Source organism: Xyrauchen texanus, chromosome 9 (genome assembly GCF_025860055.1).
Source record: "Xyrauchen texanus isolate HMW12.3.18 chromosome 9, RBS_HiC_50CHRs, whole genome shotgun sequence".
In the NCBI taxonomy this organism is placed as follows: domain Eukaryota; kingdom Metazoa; phylum Chordata; class Actinopteri; order Cypriniformes; family Catostomidae; genus Xyrauchen; species Xyrauchen texanus.
The window spans coordinates 7,481,972-7,509,857 of NC_068284.1; the positions used below are offsets into that span (position 1 = coordinate 7,481,972).

A 27,886-nucleotide genomic window follows, 5' to 3' on the forward strand; every position below is an offset into this window, starting at 1 on the left:
ATATATATATATATATATATATATATACTATATATATATATATATATATATATATAATTATTTCCCGCCCCCCAAGAGTAAAATAGCTATTTAGCTATTGTTTTAGGAAGCTTGCATTCATGTGTGACTCCATTCTTGTGTGAATATATAACTAGTCCTACCCTACATTTCTGTCATTGAATATCTTGTTTCAAAAAGAAATAAATCACATTAAGAAAAATGGGTTGCGAATGCCTTTTCACATGGACTTTAACGTAACTCTTTATTGTCTAGTTTTGACGTGTCATTTGTCAGTTGAGGATCAGCATTGTGCTGAGAAATGCAAGCAATGTGTGAAGAGAAAGTGTGCAGTAGTAGTTGAATACTTAACGAACTGGAAGGGAACAATAAATCCGGACAGACAAAACCAACCTTCTGAGCTAGCTATTGATAATTCCATCCTGCCATATTTGCATTCGAAAGCACCAAAAACTCAGAGGCCTCTGTGAGAGTCCATTTAGTCTGGTCTGATCTTCTCTCAACCATGCTTACGTGCTGCTAACAATGGCCTTGTTTCAAGTTCCTGGACAGTGATTTGTATTCAGGACAAAATCCTTCCCTTTACTTTATATAGCTACTGTAGGTTTACCCCGCCTCTTTCCCCTCAAGACCAGCAGAGAATGACTGCATGCTGTGCACGATGATTTGGGCCTCTGGAATCAGGAAAGGATTTTCTTTTATCCTCGTTTTGCTCAAGCTAACCGTGATAATGTACATTGCCCAGGTAGGAATGCAAGTATGATTTCAGGTCCTTATGTGGTCTGGAATTCAGCTCCTGATCCTTCAGCCGTCATACAAACATGTGATAAACATTCCAACAATGGCCTCAAACAAATCTGAAATGAGCCTCCATTTAGCCAGCTCGAACGACTGTTTGCTTCCATGGACAAAGAATTACTGCTCTAAAAAGCAGTCTAAAGCATTTGCTCATTAGCGAAAAGGACGCAATCTAATGCAGAGGCTCTCAACTGGTGGGTCTGGACCCAAAAATAGGTCGCAGGTGTGTTCTGATAAGATTGCGAACAGCATCGAAAAACAATGCTACATGCAAATGCCAACACGGACAGGTTGCCTGACATGCCCTCATCCACAAAAACCATGAAGAACACTACACAAGGTAATAGAAAAACAATCCAGACTACATTAAATACAGGTTCGCTTGCAGCAAGGATAAACATGTCTTGTGTTGACCACAATGTGTTTTGTGCAGTGAATTATTGGCTGTCGAGAGCACAAAACCATTGAAAGTCAGAGACATTTATATACATGTATATTCATCATCTATGCAATCTTGTCTGCATCAGATCTCTAAAACTATTGGTCACTACGATCAGTGGCGCCAGCAGCTATACAGCCATACGCACTGTGCGTACCATGAGCGCTCTGACTGATCTTGGCTGTTTAAAAGAACTAGCAATTCCCAATTTGTGAATGAATGATTCTTTTGAGTTGGTGAATAGGCCAAACAGGTTTGCAAAATGGTCTGAATCGATTTGTGATTAGTACAATTCGTTCGGAGCACTCTCTCACTGAATCATTTGGAGTGGTTTCTCACACAGTAAAACGGTATCGGGATATTTATGAATACAGTGCTGGATACATTATAAATTTACCTAGAGTCAATTGAAACAAAAGGCTGTCTTTTTGAGAGGTAACTCCATCAAGAGGGTTGGGGACCTGCAAGCGTTCTCTGTCAGCGACACCTGCCTTGAGTTCGGTCCGGCACATTCTCACTTTATCCTGAGGCCGCGACCGGGCTACGTGCCCAAGGTTCCTACGACCCCCTTCAGGGACCAGGTCGTGAACATGCAAGCGCTGCCCCTGGAGGAGGCAGACCCAGCCCTTTCGATGCTGTGTCCGGTACGTGCTTTGCGTATCTATTTGGACCGCACGCAGAGCTTTAGATGTTCTGAGCAGCTCTTTGTCTGCTTCGGCGGATGGCGGAAAGGTAATGCCGTCTCCAAACAGAGGTTAGCTCACTGGGTCATTGATGCTATTTCATAGCATTCACCTGACAGAAGGGGACCTACGTTTCCCTTGAGCAGCCCACTGCCCCAGTCACCGTGCTTGAAAAGTCCCCCCTCATTAGACCTACTACCACCGCGCCATTTCCCACGTACGGCTTCACAACCCTCGTGGTGTATTTGCCACATGTTACCTCCCCCTAGACTGGGCAGGATGTGGCCTCCTCTTTGTCTTTTCCCCCTGAAAGAATAGGACTGGGAAAGACCGCCTTCCACCATGGCAGTGCTGTCTGAAGGGATCAAGACTTTCTTGCCCCGGATTAGTGGGAGAAACCTCCATAGGGCAAGAGATACAGCACAACAACTCTAGGCAGTTGATGTGCCAACGCTGCCGGGGTCCTGTCCAGAGGCCATCGGCAGCGTGCACGTAGCACACGGCACCCCAACCCTGTCAAGAGGTGTCTGTGGTCACCACGACACGTCTGGACACCTGCTGTAAGGGGACGCTGGTCCACAGAAAGCAGAGGTCTGTCCAAGGGTTGAAAGTCTGGGGAAAAGAGAAAAAAAAGCTGCGACCGCAATGTTGCCATTGCTATGTTCTAGCACTGAGAACATGAACATTCATAAAACGCTGCCTGCGTGTGATCGCATCCCAGGCACGCGAGGCAGCTTTTATGACAGTCAGAAGTGGAGAGAAATCAACCGCATCCAGGAACAACACAGAGGTGGAAAGACATCTTTAAAAAGACGCGTCCTGAAAAGGACATTCAACGCCTGCTGTGTATTGCTCTTTTATGAGTGGGAACTCAAACTCTTTTAGAGGAAATAAACTCTTTTTAGGAGGAAAAACACTCTTTCAGGCAATGAAAGCGTTGTTGAAGCGCCCAGGGGCGTAGACTGCACAGCGTGCAGAGAGAGAGAGCGCCAGCTGGAAACACGCCGTAGATCCAACAGCAGTGCTTATCGCCAGTAGAGGTGAGTGAAACAGTGGTGAACTCAGCTTGCTGTTGCACAACCGTTCGGCTCCGAAGAAAAATTTTCCCCGCTTCCTTTAATACCCATATGTCCGGGGCGGGGCATGCAAATTCTGTCTGCCAACTTGACATTGGCCTTTTCTCAGGTTCAGAGGTACGTTTGGCGTCCCAGGAAGACCCCTCGTGTCATTTCATTCGACACAACGTCGAGTGAGTGACAGAAGGGGAACTATCAGTTACGGTATCTGCAAAATCTGTCGATTTTCATCATTTAGCCATTTCAAAATAAGAGTCCCTGGTATGTTTTGAGCTTGTTTGTTCATAAAAGTCCTGTATTAAGCACCAAATCTGAATTTTTTTCTGGTTATTATTGGGATTTTGGTTAAACTAAAAACTGCATATTGGATTTTATTCATTTTGGCCTCATTGTCTTTTCCCGCCAAAGTAAAATAATAATAATATATGTCTGACATCTTATAAATAGTTTTTAAAAACTACCGGCCGATTAAATAGTTATCAGCCTTTACCACCACCTTAGTTTTCATATCGGTTGACCTCTATATTAAACTGAAATATGAAAATCTGTTATAAAAATACAAATTATTACATATTTAAAACTATGATGATCAAAATGTACAATAAAAATAAAATCATGTGCACCATCCATTGAAAAGGCTTTCGGTACATTCTGGAACAGACACTAAGCAAAAAGACCACTTCTGATAATTAGGCCAACTAAAGAATTCCATATTGGATGTTAGAATGATATTCGGCAAATGTTTTAATAATATCTATGATTCAAAATGCATGCAAATCTGGTCCATTTTCACAATGTGTATGTTCATTCACAAATATGACAATTAAATTACACTGCAATACTTTCCAGATTAGTTTTATTTCACTTCTTGGCAATGTACTTGTGCTTAATTAGAAAACACCCTAAACCGGCAATGTTTGTGCTTACTGGGAAAACACCCTAAACCGGCAATGTTTGTGCTTACTGGGAAAACACCCTAAACCAGCAATGTTTGTGTTTACTGGGAAAACACCCTAAACTGGCTATGTACTGGGAAAACTGCTTACTGGGAAAATGTCCTAAATGGTGCATTTTGCCCCAATCCAGCAGTTTGGTGCATAAATCTGAACAAGGATCAACCTTTAACCTATAAGCCCCCCATCACAGGCAGGGCGTGTTTTCCAGCAGAGAGCAGAATCAAAATGAAGCATATACTCATAATCCTCAAAGGATTACAGAGGTAATCTATAATAAGGCTCATCATAAAGCCAGGGTAGAATTTACAATTATTGGACGCATTCCAGGAAATGAAACGGCTTTAAAACTAATTGTTCAGTCTTCCAGTAGTCAAACTGCATGAGTCGGAGCACTAAAGGTACCCCCAATTCTGTGCCAACGTTTCTAATTATGCCTTAATTTCTGAAATTGATAAGGAACAAATCAAGGTCAAATTCACATTTGCAGATCAAACTATGACGTCAATGACGAAACACTCTTTAAAGACTTTCCTGTCCGCATAAAAACAATCAGACAGTGAGTGTTACTATTAGCAGTTTCAATGATGAGATGTCTCTTTCAGAATGCCATTCAGTAGCAAGTATGTTTTCTTTGGCTTCTTAACACGTAACAGGCAGACGAACACGTGAATCCAGGCATGTTAGAAGTGGCTGAACCTGCTTTCCTATAAAACCAGCCGCCTGCTGAGGCCGAGCCAGGATTTAAATGTCACTTTCACGCCAACACAATTTCGAGACAGTCTAAGTGGGTCCCTCACTGATTTTCTCCAACAGTAGGGGAGGGCAAACACAATCCAGTCCTGCCCACAAAAGAGACCCAATTAACCCCCAAGAACATAGTTGCCCTTTCTTACCGAGTTAAGCTCACTGACCTTGACCATTTATTATAGCACTGTAACGCTTGAGACAGAAAGGAGGAAGCTGCGACAGGCTTGATAAACATAGACATTTAATGACACTTTTCAGTGAATAAAGAAACAAAAACACATTTCAGCCAGGTGCGTCAAATCATAAAGACAGTCAGAAATACGGACAAGCTTCATACATCTCTCTCCCTTCTGCCGCTGTCTCTTGTCTTTAAATACTCCCTCCTCCCCTCACCGGAATGCCGCTTGGCTCCGCCCTGCTCACCACAAGAACATGACTTGTAAGTAGAGATGTCATAAAATATATAAATATATATAATAACAAATATTCAGATAATTAAAATGATTACATTCTTGTGGCTGAAGAGTTAATCATTGATAAGACAATACAAAAAGCAGCTTTAGAATACAATGTATTGTTTACTAATATATTATTGATCATAAGTCAATTGTTGGCACACAGTTCACAGCAATCCATTTCAAAAGTGAATTTGTCAATCAGTTGGAGATTTATTATGAGGGCTTGTTTAAGGACCCGTCAATCTACACCTGCGTCAGACATGCTTGTGTCGCGTGTCGCGTCTAAACATAAAATGTTTAGTTCACTGTTTCAAGTTAAATATAGTTTAATACTCAATCTTTAAACGCATCTTTAAACGCTCCATCAAGTGTTTTGAACGCAAGAAAGTAACGCATGTTTGTGTTGTTCTGCCTACTGAAGTGTTTTCTTCACTGTATAAACTGTGTGTTGCTCATACAGCTGAAATTTCACTTTCTGCCCTCTGGAGTAAACAGGTGGTACTACAAGCTTGCATTTCTCAGGACTCTTCCTTATTATGGTGCGATTAATTGCATACATTTTTTAACGTGTTATTTTTTGTCAAATTTTGTTAAATCGACAGCCCTGATATATATATATATATATTTCCTTTTCTTTTTTATTTATTTAACCTCTCAGACCCGAATTATGTTCCTGGGACACCAAAAATATGACCAAGCTTTATTTCTACTCTAGCACATCCATAAATGATAATGAATAATAAACAATTCAGTTTATGGTAATGGATGAAGGAATGTGCAGAGTGGTTACTTTGAAGAAGCTAATATATAAGATCATTTTAATTTAACGTTATTCTGCTCAGTACATTATTCCTGTTCTTCAATTATTGTTATTTTGCAGTTTTGATTATTTTAAGGTTACTCTAAAATGTGGAAAATAGTGATAATACAGAGTGTCAAAACTTTTGTCAGTATAGTACATTATAGCTGTATAAAGTTAGTATAATGTATAGCTACAAAACATTTCAAAAGTTCACAGAAAAAGGTGATAAAAAAGTCAATTTTCATAAAATAACAGAATCTCTGCCTTTACTACTCAGACACTGCACTTATCATTTTAACAATACAACAGCCAATAATTCCACTATTCCGAGAACTTCCCTAAACAAATGCTAGTAAGAGTGGCATTTATTGAGTGAATCAAATAAAAGCAGATGTTTTCCAATCATGATTCTCTCTTCGTGTCAAGACAGCCTTGCGTTGTGGTTTAAAAGCCGATCGTTACCTTCTATTGTCAAAAGGCGGCCCTGACAGCTAAACTTAATCTTAAAAAATGTATTTGAGAGATTATACATAACGCTTATTCACAACAGCTATTAAGTAAGTTGACCGTGGAATGCGAGGCACCTCGGAGAGCTTACATTAGGGAAAAAGAGCATTCTTTCATACCAAGCTCCCTTTCTGCACTTTATCTACAGACGTACACCAGCGAGAAGCATCACACAGAACGTAATCTCCTCGGCCAGAAACCAAATTGACTGGATAACCTGAAGGAGGTAGTCGTAGAATGTGTGGCTTATACACCAGAGGGGAAAAGCAATTGTGAGCACTGTATTGCTGTCAGGAATGTTGACATAAGGCCATCTTAGTCGCTAAAAATCTAAATGTCAAGAGCGATGGCTCCCACCCCATTAGAAGCAGCGCCTGTTCATCATCTCTACATAAAAAAATGGCGACGTTTTACAATCAGATGTAAGTGGACAATAAAGTGGAACTCAGACAGGGAGTGAAGCGGACAGCGGCAGTCTCTTAAAACCTACAACCTAGTGCATTTCTGTATCTTGAGACCAAAATGGAAAAGCAGAAAAGGTATCTTGCTTCCTTTCAAACCAAATTCGTCTTCCCACCACAATGTTTTCAGCTTACACTTTAAAGCTGTTTACACGGCATTGCATCATCACTGGTTCATATTCTTTGGGCTGTTTTAAATTATAAATTGGAACTGTCAATATGTGTCTTATTAAACGACACTATTATTGCAATTGCATTTCTTGGTAAAATAATAAAGAGACTGGTGGGCACTGCTGTGGTGCACTTAAGTGTTTCTTCACCGTCTGGCATTGTCATGTCCTAGGGGTTGATTTTTACTCAAATGAACAGATTTCAACTTTTTTCTTTTTACTATATGAAGGTCTCATTAAAGGAATATTCCGGGTTCAATACAAGTTAAGCTTAATTAACAGCATTTGTGCCTTTTCGATTACCAAAAATAACATATTTGTACTTTTATTTTCTCCTCCCTATAAATTTTTAATCTGGGTTGCAGCGAGGCACTTACAATGGAGGTGAATGGGGCCAATCCGTAAACCTTAAAGGGATAGTTCACCAAAAAATGCTCTCATCTCCAATCAACCCAGCTCTGTAGGTTCATACAATGCAAGTGAATGGTGACCAACATTTTGAAGCTCCAAAAAGCACAAAGACAGCATAAAAGTAATCGACACAACTCCAGTGGTTTATTCTATATCTTCAGAAGCAATATGAACAATATTTAGCCCAGTAGGTAGTGATATGCATATGGAATGTGAATCACCAAAAACAAAAGAAGAAAGTGAAAGTGGAGATTTATAGTTAAAAAGGACTTAAATATTGATCCGTTTCTCAACCACACCTATTATGTCGCTTCAGAAGACATGGATTTAAACACTGGAGTCTCATGGATTCTTTTTATGCTGCTTTTATGTCCATTTGGAGCTTCAAAATTATGGTTACTATTCACTTGCATTGTATACACCTACAGAGCTGAAATATTCTTCTAAAAATCTTCATTTGTGTTCTGTAGAATAAAGTCATACACATCTGGGATGACATGAGGGTGAGTAAATGAGAAGAGAATTTTCATTTTTGGGTGAACTATCCCTTTAAGTATACAATGTAAACATGATTTTAGTGTGATCAAATCACTTATTAACCTTTTCTGTATAAAGTTATATCCAATTTTACAGCTTCATTGCTATGACGACATAATGCAATAAAGCCTCCCCTCACAAAAATGAGACGTTTATTTTCACATCCAAATGAGCTTTGCGGCAAACTCTTCATTTTCGCTAATGGTTTGCTGCAGGTTCTGGTAAATTCACTGGTTCTGCATAAATTACATATGCTCAGTTGCATGTGCATATGTAATGAGTAGGAAATTTGCAGGAAGTTTGCGGCATGTTTGTCAAAACTCTGGATTCATCGGTTGTCCATCGAAATCCGACGATGACGTCTACTCGTTTTAGGTCCTATCCTGGACCCACAAGCTCTATTACAGGTGGTGCATATATATGTTGTAGTAGTGGTGGTATTGATGGCAGCCATTACTGTGTGTCTCCTGGCTCTCTCCTGTTGTCTTTTGGTTGTCCTCTCCATCTCCAGCATATGTGCCCCATCCCTACAAAGCCGTCACCAGATGTTACGATCAGCAGCAACATACACTAGGTCCTCGGGTCTGATCTTCCACTCTTCATTTGGTCCTTATAGCGCTTCTTCGGCCCTCCAGCTGAGCGTCGACCATGATGTAGCTGGCCATATAGCACTCTGCTTCACATTTCTGCCTTTAAAACCGCCAACAATTTTACCCATTCGGTGCCATTGTAAGTGCATCATGGTAACTTTGATTTTTGCTTTTTTTTTAAGAAAAGGAGGGACGATGCAACAAATGCTGTCGATTGAGCTTAACTTGTATATATATATTCCTTTAAAACTTATTTTTGGTACTTTTCAAATCATTTTCAAGATATTTATGTGTAAAAATGATATCAATCCATTCCTAATGGATGCAATAAAGAATGTTTCTCATTGAATATTATGGGTAAATGGGTTGTAAGTGAGATTTTACATTTAAATTGAGCAAAGAATATTCCAGTCAGATCCAAACCCTGCCAATGTCTAAAGTTATGAAAAATATCTACAAACAAACAAAAAACCACAAAATAGATTGTGTTATCTGATCATTGAGATGGTTTTAGCAAAGTCTTTATACAAAAATACATGACCTACTCTGAACTCATCTGGGAGGGGAAAAAAATCGTCTCTGTTTGCCAAGAGAAGCAAGAAGTTTGCAGATATTGAGGTGAGCGGGGGGTCCTTGCTAAAGAGACCCCTCAAAAACAAGACATTCCTGGGGCATCAATATGAGTTTATTGTGATACAATGAAGCACAGATTGTAAAAGCAAAGACGTGTTATTCTGAGACACATTCCTCCTGGCCCATTGGACGTAGCGGGAGATAAGGCTTTTCTTGTTTCATGGATGATTGGCATTGAGGCAGAACAGTGTGTATGATGGATAAATCATATCTTTCGTGCGCTTGATGTTGGCAAACTGGTGCATCCATTGTGCACGCTTCTCCCATGGCAATGCAGCGATAATTCATGATAGCCATGTCACATACCCCTATGATTCAAAGAACTACCAAAAGCTAAAATAAAACAAAGACAAACCGAGCATGAACGTGTTTGACGGGGTGGACGTATATGGCACAGCGATCAGTGCTAGACAAATCCCTCTCAATCTGTGAGAATCGGACTATGAGATTATCAAATATCATTCTATTGGGAAATACACCAGTTTACACAGTTTTTTTCCTAGTATACTCTCTTGGGTTTTGACAGAGAGTTTGTCAAATGGGCTCAAATGCACTAGCTGGCTGGGGTATTTATTGATATTCTACTGGACTTTATAATACTCTAACATGGAAATAATGGGTAGAGAGCATGGGAGTGGGATCAAGTGATGTTGCGAGCCGGACTAAAACCCAGTGTTGCTACATGAGCACCACAGCTCAATTATTTTTATAAGCTCCAACAAATCCAAATCTTCAATAAGATAGCCAGTGTCTGAATATATACACATATTCAAATTGTGTGTTATTTAAAATAATAATAATCATAAATAATAATAATGCCTTTGGAAATTCCTTTTTATTACAGGCGCATGTTTAAACTGAAATCTGAGATCTTTTATTATTATGATTTGCACATTTCCATTAACACTCTCTTTAAACAGCTCATACTCATGGCTCAATGCATTAGAGGCTTCAAGCCTTCTGTCCTCAAGCCAAATATTCAGCAAACAATGATCTTCATCTCCACTGTGATGACAGATTGTTCATTCTGTATGTTTGACTTCTCTCAATTTACACTAAGCAGCTGCTTCACTCAACTATTGCTATTAAACGCATATGTTCACGTGTACATGAAAACACACTTACACTTTCTCCATACAGCACACTTGGAACATCATAATTACATCCATTACTTTGCTCGACAGGTGTTCACACATCCTGCAGTCTAATGGGGCTGCTTTATACGGTTTCATTGTAACTTGCAATGGCTGTTCTTCCAACCATACATACAAATACAGAACTGAGGCCACGTCCACACTAATGTGTTTTCATTTGAAAACACATCAGTTTCTCGTTGTTTTGGCTTTCCGTTCACACCGAGACGGCATTTTTGACAACGAAAACAGATATTCAAACACGCTCCCTCAAGTGGATACTGAAAATGCCGTCTTCGCGTTGTAGGGTGAACGGGGGAAACGGAGTTATTCGAAAACTATGGCGTATTTGTTGCCATGTGACTCAGTCGCGTGATCCATTCAACCCAAAACTATCAAGATGGCGGCCCATGTTGAAGTTATTATGCCTGATATTCACTTCGATAGCATCGTTAAAGATAAACGTTACTTTTTACACCCTTCCCATTGCATTTCTTTCAAAGGCGATGGGAAGTTTACTCGGAATTGCTGTCCGGCAATGGAAAACAAGGACAATTACGTTTCAGACACATTCGTACATGGAACGGCGATTTTCCGCATGCGCAATAATTAAAGTATTTAAACGTTTTAGTTTGGATGAGCAACTTTTGGAAAATGCTTGAAAACGTGGATGGAGAGCATTTCCAAAACAAAAACGCCATTATCAAAATTAACGTGGATGTAGCCTGAATATTATTATTTGTATTTTTTTCATATTTGAAACATCAAATGATGCAGAAAAAGTCATCTACAATATGACTAAATAAATCAAAGGAGTTAAAACCAAAAAGGCAACATATTTTCCATATCAATAAACAGTGAAGGACTTACATACAGTTTATATACAGTGTGGTCCAAAAGTCTGTAATGGCACGTGATCATGCTTCAAAGGAAGCAAGGAAATCTGACCTTTTAAGAAGTTCTGGAACATGGTCTATGTAATGAATGTGCTCACATTTGATTTAATACTTATTACATTTTTGTAGGATACATGAACATGTTAATTTTTTGTTTTACATTGTAAAAAAATCTAAAAGTGATCTGACTTTTGGATCTTACTGTGTATTTAAAGACAAGTTTAATGTAAGGTAATGTAACTTAAAACTTTACTAACTTAACCTAACCTTAACCTTCAAAAATTGGTGAAACTTAATGTAACATAACATAACTGATGAATAAATTACTAACTGAAAATATTAAGAAACTAATTAATCTATATTTCACCAAAGAGCTGTAAACAAGTCATCTAATGACTCAAGTCACAAATAGGCTTTTTTATTGAATGTTAATATTTCTCAAAAAGCAAAAAAACATTAAGACGAAAAACAGAAAACTCTGGAATTTCATTTAGTTTTAAATGTGTGTTCTTGATCACAAAGTTTTCATTTAGTTTTCTTGTGTTCTTGATCACAAAGTTGATCATCAAACACACAAGAAGAACAATTAGTTAGAAGACCCTTTTATGAGGAGCTCTTATTTTTAGCTCTACGATGGTTCTGGGTAATGTTCAATGACTTGTGGATGGATGAGATATTTTCAGAGAAACCCACACACACATTCTTCTATTGATTGATTGTTGAATGATCATTCATTGAGCTAAGATCCTACACATCAAGAAAAAACAAAAACCTTGAATTTCTAAATGCTAAAGGCAGTGTCAAGAAGAGGGGTAAAAAAAAAAAAAAACACTGATTTGTTTGCCGTTAACCCAGAACGGAAAGTGCCGCGTACCAAAAAACTAAAATTTTCAACAATGTTCTAGCAGTATGAAACTTTTAGCTCATAAATTGTACAATAAAAGAAACCAAAAAAGAGAAACATAACAATTACATAGTCCTACTTAAAATGTGATTGGCTGCTTTTGTATAATTAATGTTTGGCACTCATGTTTGTAATTAAATCAACTTTGTTCCGAAAACTGCGGAAAAGCAAGAAATATTGATTGTGATTATGCAAATGTGCCAAGATCAGAAGTTTTGGGTGCGGAAGAGCCATTCCGAGACTACACGTCTAATTATGATTCGATAAGCTAATCAAAACCAAATACTCACTGAAATAATTAACAAAGGAAAAAAAAGAAGAATATTTTTGAAAAAATACTGATTTAATTTTGCCATCGTCATTTTGGCGGCAAGCCAAATCATGCGCATGCTGTTCTCAGGTGCATGGATAATTATGGCGCCTGTGTTTCATACACTTCAGCTGGCTAACATCAGATTCCTCATTCTGAACGAGATCTCTCTGCTCTCGCCAGCAGTAGAAGTATGCGATTGCGAAATAACACGGAATCAAAGTAGAACTAATTAAATTTGCAAACTACAAACATAACGCCAACGTGTGAGGAAAGTGTTCCACGTTCACTGAATTCAGTTATGACGCAATATTTCAGGGACGTCACTGTATAATTACAGCAGTCTATAGTTTAGAACCACATTAAAAGCATTACACACAAGAGATGGTCTTACCTTGTGAACATTGTACACATATCACAGTTAGCAAAAGTCTATTCAGGAGGGCACATTTCCACAATGAAGCAGCCATTTTGGGTATTGAAGTCTCTAGATGGTGAACAATAGTTAAGATTGTAAATGAAAAACAGTATGCAGACCACGTTGATGTCAGCGATCTGTTGTTCTCCGAGATTCACCAATCATCTTCCATCTGAAAATAAATGAAAGACATTTTATTAGCAATTTGAATAAGAATAAGGTTATCGATAAAGATTAACTGATTTGATTTGACTCTGATCGATCTTGGGATTGAGTATCGTTTAAATGAAGATTGCAATTAATTAGAAAAACGAAATTTTTCCCAATCCCTAAATGTTTAATTCATGTTTTATATTTTTTATTGTATTTTTTCTATTTCTAGAGAAGCTATATTGTTGACTCTTGAATGCTAATGAGAGGTGGCCATAACCTTGATAACAAGGAGACCAGCAGACATTTTGGTTTACAAGTTGGGTACAATCATCCACCCCGTTATAAGCTCGTTATAGTACTTCCTTGTATAGTAGGATGTTTAAAGCCTAACATAATTTGCATAGCAACCTTTTCAAAATGGAAAAGGCACCAGTTTCTAGAATGGCTGTTTGAAATTGCACAGCTACATCTCAAAAAAATTTTCACTAAATTCCTCACATGCGCATGTTTAAACTTGGAGCATGCTTCACTCTATGTCATGACTGTTCAGCCACGATTTCCTTTCAAACAGCAGAACTGATGCTGGGATCAGATATGAATCTTGAGTATTTCATAGAATGAGACATACCTCGGCTTCAATACAACAAAAGCAAACCAGAAAGAAACAGAATATCAGATAAGTATCTTTGTTTGATTCAAATACAGCAGAGATATAAGCAACCGTCTCAAATAAATTACAATCAAAACCTGTTTCAGAACTCCCATTTGGGAGCGAGAAAATGTAGGCGAGTATAAATCAATTTTAATTACAATCTAGATTATTTTTATTTTTTTAAGTAGAAGAAGAAAATGTGAGTGGTGTCTGTAGTACAAAACTCACACCAATTGGTAGGGTGCTCTGGGAGGTTGCTAACATTTTCAGAGTGGTTGTTGGCATGTTGCTATGTAGTTGCCTTGACTTGTGTATCCGCAGAACAAAAATGGGCGTTTTCAAAGCAGGATGAGTGTTTTTCAACTGCTTTATAGTATTTCCCTACTACATTTAGATTCCCTACTTTCATGAGAGAATTTGAGAAATGGCCAATGGCCATCCTGGAAAACACTCACAGATTTGGAAACACCCAATATTGTTCCGCAGAGACCTATACTTTGGGTGTTCTTGATGGTTGCTAGGGTGTTGCTAAGTTGTTTATAGAGAGTTCTGGGTGGTTACCATGGCATTGCTATACTGACTATAATGGCTGAGTGTTTTGGGAGGTTGCATTGAAGCTGCATAAGGAACACTTTGTTTTTCCGCCTGCCATTTTGTGTCGTGCATGGTTGCGCATTTTCATCTTTCAAATGATACTCTCTTGACCATGAGCCCACCTCTAAGTCTCTGTTATATTTTAGTCTCTAGAAATGGCCCGGGACCCTCTTCCAATGCAATTCTATGGGATTTTGTGCATTTTTTTTTATTTTCAGGCAGGTGAAACTCATTAGTCCAATCACTTAGAAAAGTAATAGCACACCTCATGTCATCATATCATTCATGTCCATAACACAAACATTGCCAAATACTTAAAAGTTTTAAAAAAGTAAAATTCACAAAGCTTGACTCAAGTTAATGGCAGGTTTATGAGTGCACTCACAATCAAAGAAATGGGTAATTGTAGACTTCAGTGGTCCAAATAAAAAAAGCCTGTAAAACATTGTTTTAAACTGTACTGTATAATTTAGAGCTTCTAAAAGTCTTTTGGGGTTGAGTCTTGTTAAACCTTTGCAGTCAAAGGAGAAAAATTTAGCGAAAGCTCAATTTCGATATCTTAATATGCCGCATTAACTATGTCTGTTCTCAGGATACGATGGATTTCAAAGGAAGTCACAAATCTATCTTTGGACCTCAGAGTGGCATTCACATGCCTAGACTTGCGCTTGTAATTTCACTGTGTTTACAAAGATTACAGGCACTTCCCTCATTTCTTATCATTGACTGCATCACCTCGACCAACCCAGAGGTAGATAATAATTACTTCAGGTGGTAAACTATTAAAAACACCTCTCATTGTATGTGTTTGCTTTTGTTTTCTTGTGGGGGTGGGACGAACACATTCAAAATGCTTTGTCTGCATTGGAAAGGTTACTATTCGAGACCCTGGGGAACCAGAGCTCATTATAGAGCAATGTCAAATGCCGAAGACAGATGACATGTCAAACTCGCTTTGCCCACAAATTCATACCCACTGACACACACGTGCACATACACACAAACATCCACCCACAAACTAAATAATACTTTCATCTTCTCTCACAATGCATTGGCTCAGTGTGTATAGTGCAGGTAGTATGTGGTTTTGAATCATCCACATTGCCTGCAGAATTTCACACTTTGAAGTGTGCTTCACCAAAGCCTCTGCACGGTCCCTCATCATAGAGCGCCGTGATTATTTTATAATGAACCTAAATATGAACATTACGCCGTTCTCAGAGCTCCACTGACGCCGATGAAAAGAGAAGATGAAAAAGTTTGAACAAAACGCTGCATACAGCAGTCAGAATTTAATTAAGTTTCATTACAAATCCCGTTGCAGGAAATGTTTTTTTTTTTTCCCTTTCAGATGCAATGAAAACCAGAAATTGGCAGAGAACAAAGAATGAGACTGTTGTGCAATGTCAAAATTAGCAGGCAGAAGCAATGTTGCTTTAAGGACATCTATGAAATCAAACACTCAAACTCTTGTCTAAGCACTTTTATATTTAAATAATTAGCATGAACAACTTTAACCTCTAATAACAATGTGGCTAACAATCATGCACCCAGAGGGCTGAATCATTTACAGCTCTTGCAATCAACTATTACAAAAACTTAGGCTAATCAAAGCATTTAAAATCAGACATTGGCTTAGAATGAAGATAAATAAGAGCATGCCCAATGTCAAAATTGGCCGGCGGAAGCATTGTTGTTGGATGACGTCTATGAAATCAAACTCTCCTACTATCGTCTAAGCACATTTAGCATTAAGTAATCAGTAGGAGTGTGTTTAACACCAAATAACAATACTGCTAACTTTCATGGCCCCAATGGGCTGAATCTGTTTTCGTCTCTCGCTAATACTCTTAATTAGACTAATAAAAGCTTGATCATATAAAATTAATCAGCCTTATCACTGACTGCACATTCCGGTAGGAAATTCACTTAGTGCACTACATTACTGGATCAGGACTCCAAATATCCTGCATTAAGAGCATGCAGCCATGCCAATCCCCAAGCAGGCTGACTTGAGTGCAGCTGAGGATGGCGTTGGGCTGTACTTCAGTAAATCAGCGATCACGGACATACCCTGCTGGAAAATCCTGCACCCTGCTGAGATTGCCGAGACATTGATCCAGGCAGACGGGAGGCGAGGAGGAGTGGAGGGGGAGGAGGTGGGGGTCTCAAGGAGTGCGAGGGTCTGCACCGTCTGCCCGACATGGTTTATTTCTCTTCATTAAGAGTGTTCAAACCCTCACCCTGCTGAGGAACATGCTCGCTTTATGTCTGGAGGCTTAAATCGCAGGAGACGACCATTATCATCCCCCTAAACACCCCTTTGTTTGGCAGATTTTGGACTGGATTTGTTCTGAGTAAAAATAAAAGGATTTAGCGATTAGCATTAGAGAGCTTTATGCCATTCCTGACTGATGCGTCATTTTTACGAAGATCAGGGAGAGATCAGGAATGAGGGAGTCAATTTCCCATGCATGAAATAACAAACTTGCAAAAAAAAAAAAAATGTGACAAACCAGCAATATCAACTGTTTAATTAGTGATGATACCCAGGGGACAAAAACTTGCCGAAACGATCGAAAAATAAACAATTCCAAATATCTATAAACTCTGCAAACTGTGACAATGCAATATTTCTAGGAATCTAGGGTAATTCTGGGAGGTTGAATTAGGGTTAAATATGATCAGTCATAAATAGGAGACATTTATTTTCCACATTTTTCTCATTGTATGTCATGATAAGAGAAATAATGACCTTTATATCTCACTACAAATCTCTTTTAGTCATCTAGACAAGATGACAGATGTCATCATTATAGTAAAGGGTAAAATTGAAAGCACACTGCAAATTTCCCATGTTATCGGTGTGGAAAGAGGGCAAATAAATTATAATTAAAATGAATGGCTGGGAAAAAGCAGCAGCCAGGAAGCCTTAACATTAAAAATGGGTCTGTTTGTGAATGTGAGATTCATCACAGTGCTCCCAGCTTCCTCTCTTAGGCTGGGGAGGCGACTAGCTAAAAAATAGTCAAGACGGAGTCCTGGTTTCTAAGACAAGGAGGATTTGAATGAATGGGAAAGAAAAGAATGGAAGAGAAAAGAAAAGGCCGGGCTGGTCACAGGAAGATTGACAGCTAGTGAGTGTTGCTTGACCTCTCAGGGTTTACAACAACATAAAGAAACAGGAATGTTAATTTATTTTCAATTGTCAGGGCCAAGATGGGAGAACATAAAGAATACATACATGCATACCTACATGCATAACAAGTGAGGTGGGCACAAATTAAACAAAGCTACATCCAAGTGAAAGCCCAAACATAACTTAATGAAGACGTGGAGCTGCATTATTATATATTTTTTTGTTTATTTGCATTTTTGAGACCAACAGTATCAAACATGGATTATAAAATCTGCAAACAAGTCCAACTGCCACAAGATCAATATGATAGATTTACATTTGATTGGACGCATTCCATTTAAATATTTTGTTTTTTCAATTTTGAAGACCGCTTACTCAATTAAACGAGGTTTGTAAAATCTGCAAAACGAATGCAACTGCCACAAGATCAATGTGATAACTTTACACACGAGACCATGTAGACACTCAAAATGCAAATCTCAATTACAACACAGAGGCTCCAGGTATTTCATATTAGACGGAACATTATTTTTTCAATTGTCAAAACCAAGACAGGAGAAAATAAAGAATTAATATAAACATGCAGAGCAAATGAGGCTGGCACAAATGAAATGTAAAGGTGTATTCAAGAGTAAGCACAAACACTGCTTAATGAAGACATGGAGACAAAATTGGAGACCGGTTACCCTATCAAATGTGGATTGTAAAATCTGCAAAACTAATCAAACTGCCACAAGATCAAGATTGAAATTTTCTTTTGAGAGGAAACATATCCTCAAAAGGACAACACAGAGGATCTAGGTATTTCATATTATCTGAAATGCTAATTTTCAATTGTCAATGCCAAGATGGAAGAAACTAAAGAGTGCATACATACATGCATAGCATGTGAGTTCGATGAAATTAAATGTAAATCTGCATCCAAATTAAATTTTAAATTAAGTCATGGAGTTGCTTTTTTTGCATTTTGGAGGCCACTTACACTATTAAACATAGTTTATAAAATCTGCAGAACTAAAGTCACAAAATCACAAGATATGAGAGATTTACATTCAAGACGACGTAGATATTCAAAATGTAAGTCTCAATTACAATTTAGAGGATCCAGGTATTCTGCATTAGCATAAAAAACAGGACATGCTTTCTGCTAAAAGCAGGGGTAATTATCTAGCAGACAAACGAGCATAGAGAAGTGTAGAACAGTCATAAAGGAGATCTCCTTGGATACTCTCAACACCCTCAGTGGACCTCTCGAAGGCATTGCACTTTGTCATGACAATCCTTGACAAGACTACGGCAGGCTGGGTCTCCCCTTAAGGATTTAATGTAATTTTCTCGGCTCTGGCGATGTTGCAGAAAATTGTCACAAGCCATGGTGCAAGGGAGACAGGCATTGGATGCCCATGTCAGGTGGGGGTGTCAACACCAGGCAAAGCTGCTGAAAGGTTTTTGAAATGCACATAAAGGTGCAGGCACTTTGGCACTGGGGTGGTCTCAAAGCTCAAGCATCAATCAGGAAACCAATGATCTAACTTCAGATTTTCCTGCATGGAAAATTTTGTGTCAGCGCTCTCTCTGCACAGACTGATTAAATGGCAGGAAGACTCACTTGGAGCCAATTTGTGCACTAGCTAAGCCATGTACTTTATTTTCATTCTGTTCTCCATTTCATTGTTAGCGATTAACATTGGGTTCCCCAAAGACTAAGATGACAAATGAAGGGATGTTAAAATCTCCAGCATTTCCTGAGCAATTTGTTCGGGTTAGCAGAGTCATGATATGGCGTGTTATGTATTACATTCAATAATCTAAGAGTTAAACTCGGAGTATTCCAAAATGGAAACGTCACATTCATTAACCACGATTAAGGTTGGGGATCCAGAACTGGTCTCATTCAGAATTGGTTTTGTATATAAAAATGGTGAAGATGAATGATTTGTGATGTTCAATTCCATTTATGGCTCAGAAAATCTGTGAATGGAAACCTGCAATAAATATGCTATATAACAATCAGAGTCATGGTCATCATGATTAGTAAATATTATTTTCTATTAGCTGTGCATTTGAATCAACAATTCACTGTTTCATTATTTCTTGCAAATAAACTTTTTTAAGAGAATTATTGAGGAACCAGAAACAGAACCTGAATCGATTAATTTATAATAATTCCTTAACCATTAAAGATGTTTATATGTAATAATGCATTTCACTTTAGTGTCATAGCCCTAAATCCTTTGCTTTTATTAAGAGAATAAAGATTTTTGTCTTCAGCTGCTGTTTTTTTATTATCCTGGATTGAACTGTACAGCGCCCGCAGCTACCTGTTCCTCTACATACTTCAGTTGTTCCCTCAAAATTCACTATATACAAGAAAAATGTAGTTGGCTTGACAACCACACATTTACCACAAGCACAATAGGCCGTAATATGTCCTATCAGTCATGTGGTGACTGAATGGAGAATACCCACAGATCAACAGTTAAACACCCCACAGGCCCAAACTACCATCTTCACTATGTTTTCTTCACACAATAAGATGGTGCCATTCATAGTTACACCTGAGCACTTGGCATGGAATTGGGATCCAAAAAGAAAGCCATCTACATTATTTTGGGATAGCCAGTACATTATCCCAAAAACGTTTAAGGAGATCATGGAAAATAGTTTAAATAACCAGAAATAGTAACCTACATATAATGCATTCAATATGACTAATGCAGTCAGTCCTCCTGGGAAGTTCCTATGAGTTCAGAAGTTGTAATTACAATGTAATGTTCAATGCGATTCTGGTTGTAATAAAAATGGATATGGGCCATTTTAGAGTTAGAGTCTCTCTCTCTCTCTTGCTCTCTCTCACACACACACTTCCCAACAAAGACAGGATGCTTTTTAGTGCAAAAATGAAGAGTAGGAGGATGTACATAATGTGTGTGCCCATAGAGAGTAATGTGGAATATAATTTTTCCACACAAACACAAAATGAACAAAATACAGTCAAGCTTCACAACTAAAATAAAACAAATTACTTGTGTCTACCATGATTATATATATAGATATATACTGCAATTCATTGTTTTCAATGTTTTCAATGCTGTTCATAAATGTCAAACAATTCAGCTGCATTTGCTTCATATGTATCGAACAGAATTCAAACAGAAAGAACATTTATTTTAAGATGAAATGATAAAAGAGGGAAAAAAGAGGACAGGCCTTTTTAGCTTTACAAAATACATACAATATGAATAGATTAAACCGGTAAGAAACCTCTATAAGAACTGCCACTAAATTCTCCATTTTTTTTCCCCATAACCAGTCACGTTAATCTTCAGAGCGGCCGCTTGCTGGCGAGACACTTTTTCATTTCACTTTCTGCCCCAATCTTCCTCAACATTTTCTTCTCCTCTTTTCCCCAGAACATAATTCCTTCTTGTGTTTGCATAGCGTCCCTTAGTTACTGTATTCGAGACGAGGCGACGCAGTCAGTTAAAAGCTTGTGCTGTCCCACTCAACAACAAACCATTCAATAATTTAACGTCATTGGAAGCATTATCTAACAACCCGTTTCAATTTTTCACAGGGCCTGTGACAGCACAAGAAAAGAACATCATTGCACATTTTAGACCCTCAAGAAATGAGGACATAGCTCAAGTTCAGGATTAGGGATGGCAATGTAATGATTCTTGTTCCAACAGACCAATCCTTTGGCAACGTCACCGTTTACATCACACATGAAAGTGGTGGCAGAGACAGCGCACAAATGGTAAACATTTATTGGATTCCGTTGTTGAAAAATTATTTTGAGGGTTCTAATAGCCATCTACAAAGCTGAGTGGACAGAGGAGGTCATTTCACCTCTTCAGCAAACATCAGACATTATTACAGGTATGTTATTAACTGATATCATTCTAATAATTGTATAGCTAAGAATATGTGTGTATTTATGATGGTTTTGTGTCATACTTTCATTTAATCATCTAATCTGTCAAATCTAACACAACAGTTTGCCGGCTTTCTGCCTCCACTTATTGTGCATGCCCTGAAAATTTTGTAAATAATGGGATTGGTCTATTTTGATTTCACTTATCAGTGCCGGTTCCCCAACAATTCTGAAAAATTTAAAGAAATAAAAAATATATTTAATCCTTACCATTTATTATTTACCACATTTAAACAAAAACAATACTGCTTAAAAGACCAATATGTAACATTGACATCATGCGTTTATAATGGGCATTGCGTCCAAATTAAAAATATTGGAGAGAGTTGTCTCCCTCATCCCCTCCTCCCCAGATTTGATGCTCATGTGGGTTGCCAGGTTGAGGACACAGCATCGTTTTTAAGTCTCTCTGGCCTTTAAGCTGCCTCCATCTTCCAAACACATCTCCAAAATGTATCCGCATTTTACTACGCCTCTTTAAACGGATGCCGAGGCTTTTTAGGTCGGGTGGATTCTGTTATCTCAGATCCAGTTCTTTGCTGGCTTTCATGGCTGCAGCATGCTTTGTTTGCCTGCTAATTTGTTTCAAATCTGGCAACCCAGGGTGTCGAAATCCTATTGGGAAATGGGCAGTGGGTGGGATCACACAGGCCAAAACACAAACAGAAATTCCGACCCGAACGAACATTTCAAAGTAGAATATACTGGCTGTGGCATTGTTTTCGGAGAAGCCAGTATTTCAACTTAGTATGTTTCCTAAATCTCTGATAACATATTATGATAATTTTATGCTTTAGTACAGTAAATATATTACATATTGCTCCTTTATGGCTACATATAAAAAAAAATTAAGCTGTGGGCATTTACATTGAAGTCTTAAAGGGGACAAAACCCGAAAATTACGCCTTTTAATCAAAAACAGGACAGAAAATGGACAATTAATTCTAAATTATGACTATTTATGATGAAAAAATCTTACTAACATAAAAGGGGACCTAAGTGAACATTACAAAATAAAAAAATGCAATACATGACACCATTAAAGTATATTTAGTAAATTATTTCTTGCACACAAAACTCATGATTGGTTAAAGCCTGAGAACTCCCTACTAGCTGAAGTAAGGAAACTCTACATGGCCAAGATCAATTCAATTCAATTCTAAAGTAATTAAAATGTCTTAGTTCAGTTCTTTGAACTCAAGACTCGGAGCAACAGAATGAAATTAACCCAAGAGCCTGCCTGTATCACCACCACCTGAATGTGCCAATGCAAGAGCTTTTCAAGGAGCAATGCAAGGTGACGATATTTGTGCGACATCTCTGCTGTTAAAGAAAGACTACATTTTCAAGATAATGTACCATATTGAGAACAACAATAAAAAATAAAAAAACATGCCTGAGAGATGTTTGAAGCATTCTCATGGTAAAACTTGGTTAATTGGAATAAACATATTGATTTAGTGGAATCTTGACAACTCTTAAGAAAGATAACAGGTGCAATCATAAGGTACTCGACATCACAGCAGTTAACAAAAGACTAAGGCTATATTTTCTGGAAAATGTACCATACTGATGTGAACAACAGAAAAAACCCTGGCTGCAAGATGCTTCAATTAGTGTTGGAAGTGCGGTAAAATGGTGTAAAAAAGCATAAATGTGTGTTAGCCTAATCTAATGAATGAAACGTAATGACACTAACAAAAAGCAAAGACAATGACCCCATTTACATGTACTTAAGAAAACTGTTAATTCCAGGATTTTTGCGAAAAGTGGTGTTCTGAAACATCCATGTAAATGTATAAGCGCCTTTCTTATGTTTTTTTTTTAAGAGTGCACATGCGAGTATGCGCTCAAATGCACTGGGGGAATCCTGGAGTATAACATAAAACGGCAACCCCACAATTGCAGCGCAATGACACGGCAAGTTATGAAAATTAGGAATACAAACACAGCAGCAACTGTGGAACATCTGCAAATAAAACGAAGGGCGTCCCTTTCCAACCAATCAACAGGCAGCTCCTCCTCAACCTGGGCCCAGCTCTTAGCCACAGCGTCGAGCACCTCGCCGGGGGGTGTACCCCTCAGGGGTGCGGGGAACCTAAGATCTGTACGTGACATCTCTTTGGGGCGTTGGGGAGGGCTACGTGCAGCTGACACAGGTGCCTCTAGCATGCAGTAGCCTTCTTGCACCTGTCTCGACAGTTCACGTAACACGGGCAGTACGTGGCATTTTTATATAGGACCCATTGTGTCACTTCATTCGACACAACGTTGAGTGAGTGACAGAAGGGGAACGTCATGGTTACTGTTGTAACCTCCGTTCTCCAAGGGAAGGAACGAGACGTTGTGCCCCTCCTGCCACAGCACTAGATCTACCACTGTAAACGGCCGTACCTTATTTTCGGCTCCTCATTGCAAAATCCTGACTGGCACTCGCTGCCCCACTTCCCTTTATACCCGTATGTCCAGGGCATGCAAATTCTGTCTGCCAACTTGACATTGGCCTTTTCTCAGGTTCAGAGGTACGTTTGGCGTCCCAGGAAGACCCCTTGTGTACCTTCATTCGAGGCAACGTCTCGTTCCTTCCCTCGGGGAACGGAGGTTACAACAGTAACCATGACGTTTACCACCATTAGTGATCAGAGAATATTTTAAGTAATTGTGTAGAAGTGTAGCACGATATAAAATTTAATTTACCATTTTTATGACTTTCACCATTAGCACAAAAATAACGTAATGCCTTGAGTGCTTTTAGGAGCTCATGATTTCCATAATTAAAACCCTGAGCAATCAGCAATCACACTACCTCTCACCTGAGCGATCAACACAAACTCTCTTTAGCAACGCGTGTATAGTGAAATGGTCATGCCTCCCTCTTCACAAGCCTGTTTAAAATGGAACAAATCAGTGCCAATCAAGAGGGAGGGAGTGAATAAGATGCTCTTATTTCACTCACACTATACGCCGCAGCACTGTGGGCTCCTATACCATCTACTATTCTATTTATGAATTATAAGAAAGAGAGGGCACCTTTGATTTCCACCTAAAATGTAGGACATCAAAAAAGCATGAGTTGCAAATAATAAACCCTTTACCGCAAGTAAATATTTCATTGAAAGCAAGGGCATGATGAAAACACAAAACATAGCCAAGTTCATTCTAAACAAAGTGATTACCAGGCACATTTTCTTTTTCACATCTTTTCCCCTTTTTTTTATGTTTGAAAAACAAACACGTTCTTGCAGAATATAATTTTTTTTATAAAAGTCAAAGACGTTGCCTAGCAGTGGTGCTCATGTGGGTGTCTTTAGCATCAGTAATGTCTGATTTGCAAATTAATAGTTGTTTTGAACAGATCCTTTTAAAATTACTTGAACTGATTCGCAAAGCTTTGGTAGATCACCCAACAGTAAGGACTTTGTTTAGAAGTAAAACTGTGAGATGGGAGCATTGTTGTTATCAAAATTGGAATAATTCATGTTAATAATAGTTAGTGATGCTATTAACAATATTGTTAATAATGTTGGAATGTTAAACATTTACGCATCAGACGCAATCTATATAACCTCATAGTGAAACCCTGTGATTAAAAGCAATTTACTACAAAAATAAAAGTAAAATACTGCCTTGTCACAACAATATTTAATGTCATGAACAATCAGAACAAACCGGTTTGCTTAAATGAATCAGACTTTCCAATGCTAATGTGGGTGACGCACCTTCCATTGATCGAACAAACAGATATTTTCCCATATGTATTTCAAAAAATCCTTCATTAAAGAGTTCTATGCCATGAACCAAATCAACCAGCTCTGACGTGAATCACAACATTACAAACTATGATTTGAATCAAAAAAGTATTTGAAATTCAGATAAAAATAAAAACAAGGATGCGTATTTAACGTCGCTCCTGAGGGAATGCACTACTATCCCATAAAGAATTACGAATGAGTTAATCAAAATAAAAACAACAGAAAAAAAACTAACTTTTTGATTTAAATTTATTGCTGATTATTATTATAGAAACAATCTATCTCTGAAATTGTAGGGAGACCAACTCTATTGCGTCATTCGTAGTGCGTTGTGGAAGTGTGTGGTTGATGTTTAGCTCTTTTGGTTCACTTTGTTCATAATATTTGAACAACTGGCGTCACCAAAATAAATTGCAAAAATTATAATTGTTTTCAAACAGTTTTCCTGAACACTATTTTTTCGCACTATGGTTATGAGAACTTGGTATGAAAATGTGCTTATCTTAAATTAAAATATCACAATGCATAAAAAACCCTTACTGATCCTAAAATTGGCCATTGCTCTTTAATGCAAAATATAGAGTCATATATCTTTCTTTTGATTTGGGGATGAAATATCACCAAGACATGTTCTTGGCAGGTTTCGTGACATGAACGCCATTGTTCTCTAGAATTTAGATCTCTAATGATTGTCCAATGGGTTCATTGAGGTCCTCTTGAATGCCATTAGAATCAGAAGATGATTCATAACCGTTCGGCACTTCAGGACATCAGCATAAAAATAATGCCTGCGCAATAACCTGATTCCACACATGCCACCTTCCACTTAAAGACAACGTGGCATAATCAGCACTGACAACTGACTCTAGTACTGCATTAACCGACACACACACAATAGAGGGCGAACGTTCCCTGCCAATATCTGTGCACCCATCCCCTCGGCTGAAAAATAATAAAATAAATTAAAAATTCCCACAGAGGGATGAAAATATATTAATGCTCTGGGCTCAGAGGGGCCTGTGGTCTCTATCTATGCTAATGTAGCCATTTGTTGTGGTGCGTGAGCCCAAGGGCCGGTGGAGACGTCTCACAGGTCAATGCTAATCCCCTGATAGATGGAGCTACAAGACCTTTAACCATTCATCAACCTCCAATTCACAGCTCCAACTGGGTGTGCAGCTCCAACACAAAGCACTTAATACACAAGCAAAAAGGTATCGCAACTATCCATCATTCAAACCTGGCAGCTCCAACAGGGTGTGCTTAAAAGGCCGTTTTTCTCCTCTTAAAAGCCGTAGGGAGGACTAATCGCCAAATGTGCCCCCTGTTTACAAACACAGCTGTCAGATGGTGGGTGAGCAATACAGGTCTTAACATCCACAACCACAAACACACAATGTCCTTGTGCAACACTTCGAATTCCAAGATTACACAGGAGAACAAAGGTGGGTTTAAAAAAGCATTAACAAACTTTGCAGCCTGATCTCATGAACAGTACAAGACTGTGGCGACATTTTTGCACAATCAGATGAAACCAGTAAAGATCATTTACCCAATACTTTAATTCTACAGGCCATCTTTGAAAATGTAAGTTACACAACCAGCATGATTTCACCCATAAAGAAAAAACCTATCTACGCACCGCCGTAACTTGAGTTTTCCAAGCAGCGCTTCTTTCAAAAAAATCAACAAATGTTCTGATGGACGATTTCCGTCCACCATTTCTGTCACATACAAACACACACCATAAGTGCCGTTATCCTTCTACAGGAGGGAATCATTTCTCTAGATTCATCTCTTTCGTTTTATTGTTTTTGTCTTCTTTAGAGAAATGGAGAGTGACGCTTGTCGAACCATTCCACTGTGATTGAAGTTGCCACTTGTCTCCAAGTGGCTCTTTTACCACTGCTGACCATGGAAGAGTTTATGGTTGCATCATTTCATCTTTCAGCTGTTAAACTCTGAAGAAATCTGGCCTGCTGGGCAGAGCTCTACTCTGCCACTGTCTCCATGAAATACAAAGCACTGAAATGACTAATAACCAAGACAAGAGGAGTTTTTTTCTCTTTTTTTTCTCGATCTTTCTTTGAAAGCAATATTGTAATGGCCTTCACTCAAAAAAAAAACTATTCTTAGGATGATTCTGGTTCTGGGTAAACTCATTGTCGCTCAAAGAACCTCTATGTGTTCTTCAGAACTCAGAAGGGTTCTTGGCAGAAACAGAAGTTTCTTCTCAGCTCCTAAAGGTTTTTGGCAGCTACAACAAAACTCAACTCAAAAATGGTTCTGACAAAATATCAAAAATCAGGACTGTTATATATTTTAAAGGCTAGAGTGATTTTTTTTGGAGTTGGTCATAACAGTTTCACTTGCATTTACATTAGGTTATCTGGATCGGTATTGGCTCTGATACTGAAGCTTTTAGATGGATTGGGTATCAGTCCAACGAGCCCGATCCATATCTGATACTGTGTGTTAGTCATGTTCGTTACTGTCAAGCTCCAAAAATTATATAAAAGAACCATAAAAACACAATTAAAGCCGTTCATATGACTCGTGCATTTTATTCAAAGCCACTTGAAGATGTGCGATAGCTCTGTGAATCACAAAAGGCTGTGTTGAATAAGCAAATATATGAAATGCACGCGCATCTGCAGCACATCAGTGAACGGCACTGCTCTGTTTACACACACGCCCGCGGCTATTTTTAGC

General features: G+C 38.4%; 1 protein-coding gene across 3 annotated transcripts in view; it reads right to left on the minus strand.

Annotated features, from left to right (window-relative positions):
• Window positions 1-27,886, minus strand: part of LOC127648960 (adhesion G protein-coupled receptor L2-like) — a 135,743-nt gene that overhangs the window by 101,767 nt on the left and 6,090 nt on the right. For all 3 annotated transcript variants that reach the window (XM_052133821.1, XM_052133823.1, XM_052133822.1), the window contains exon 2: window positions 12,924-13,119. In XM_052133821.1, coding sequence (XP_051989781.1) covers window positions 12,924-12,999 — 76 coding nt within the window. In that variant the 5' untranslated portion in view covers window positions 13,000-13,119. The remainder of the gene's footprint in view (window positions 1-12,923; window positions 13,120-27,886) is intronic.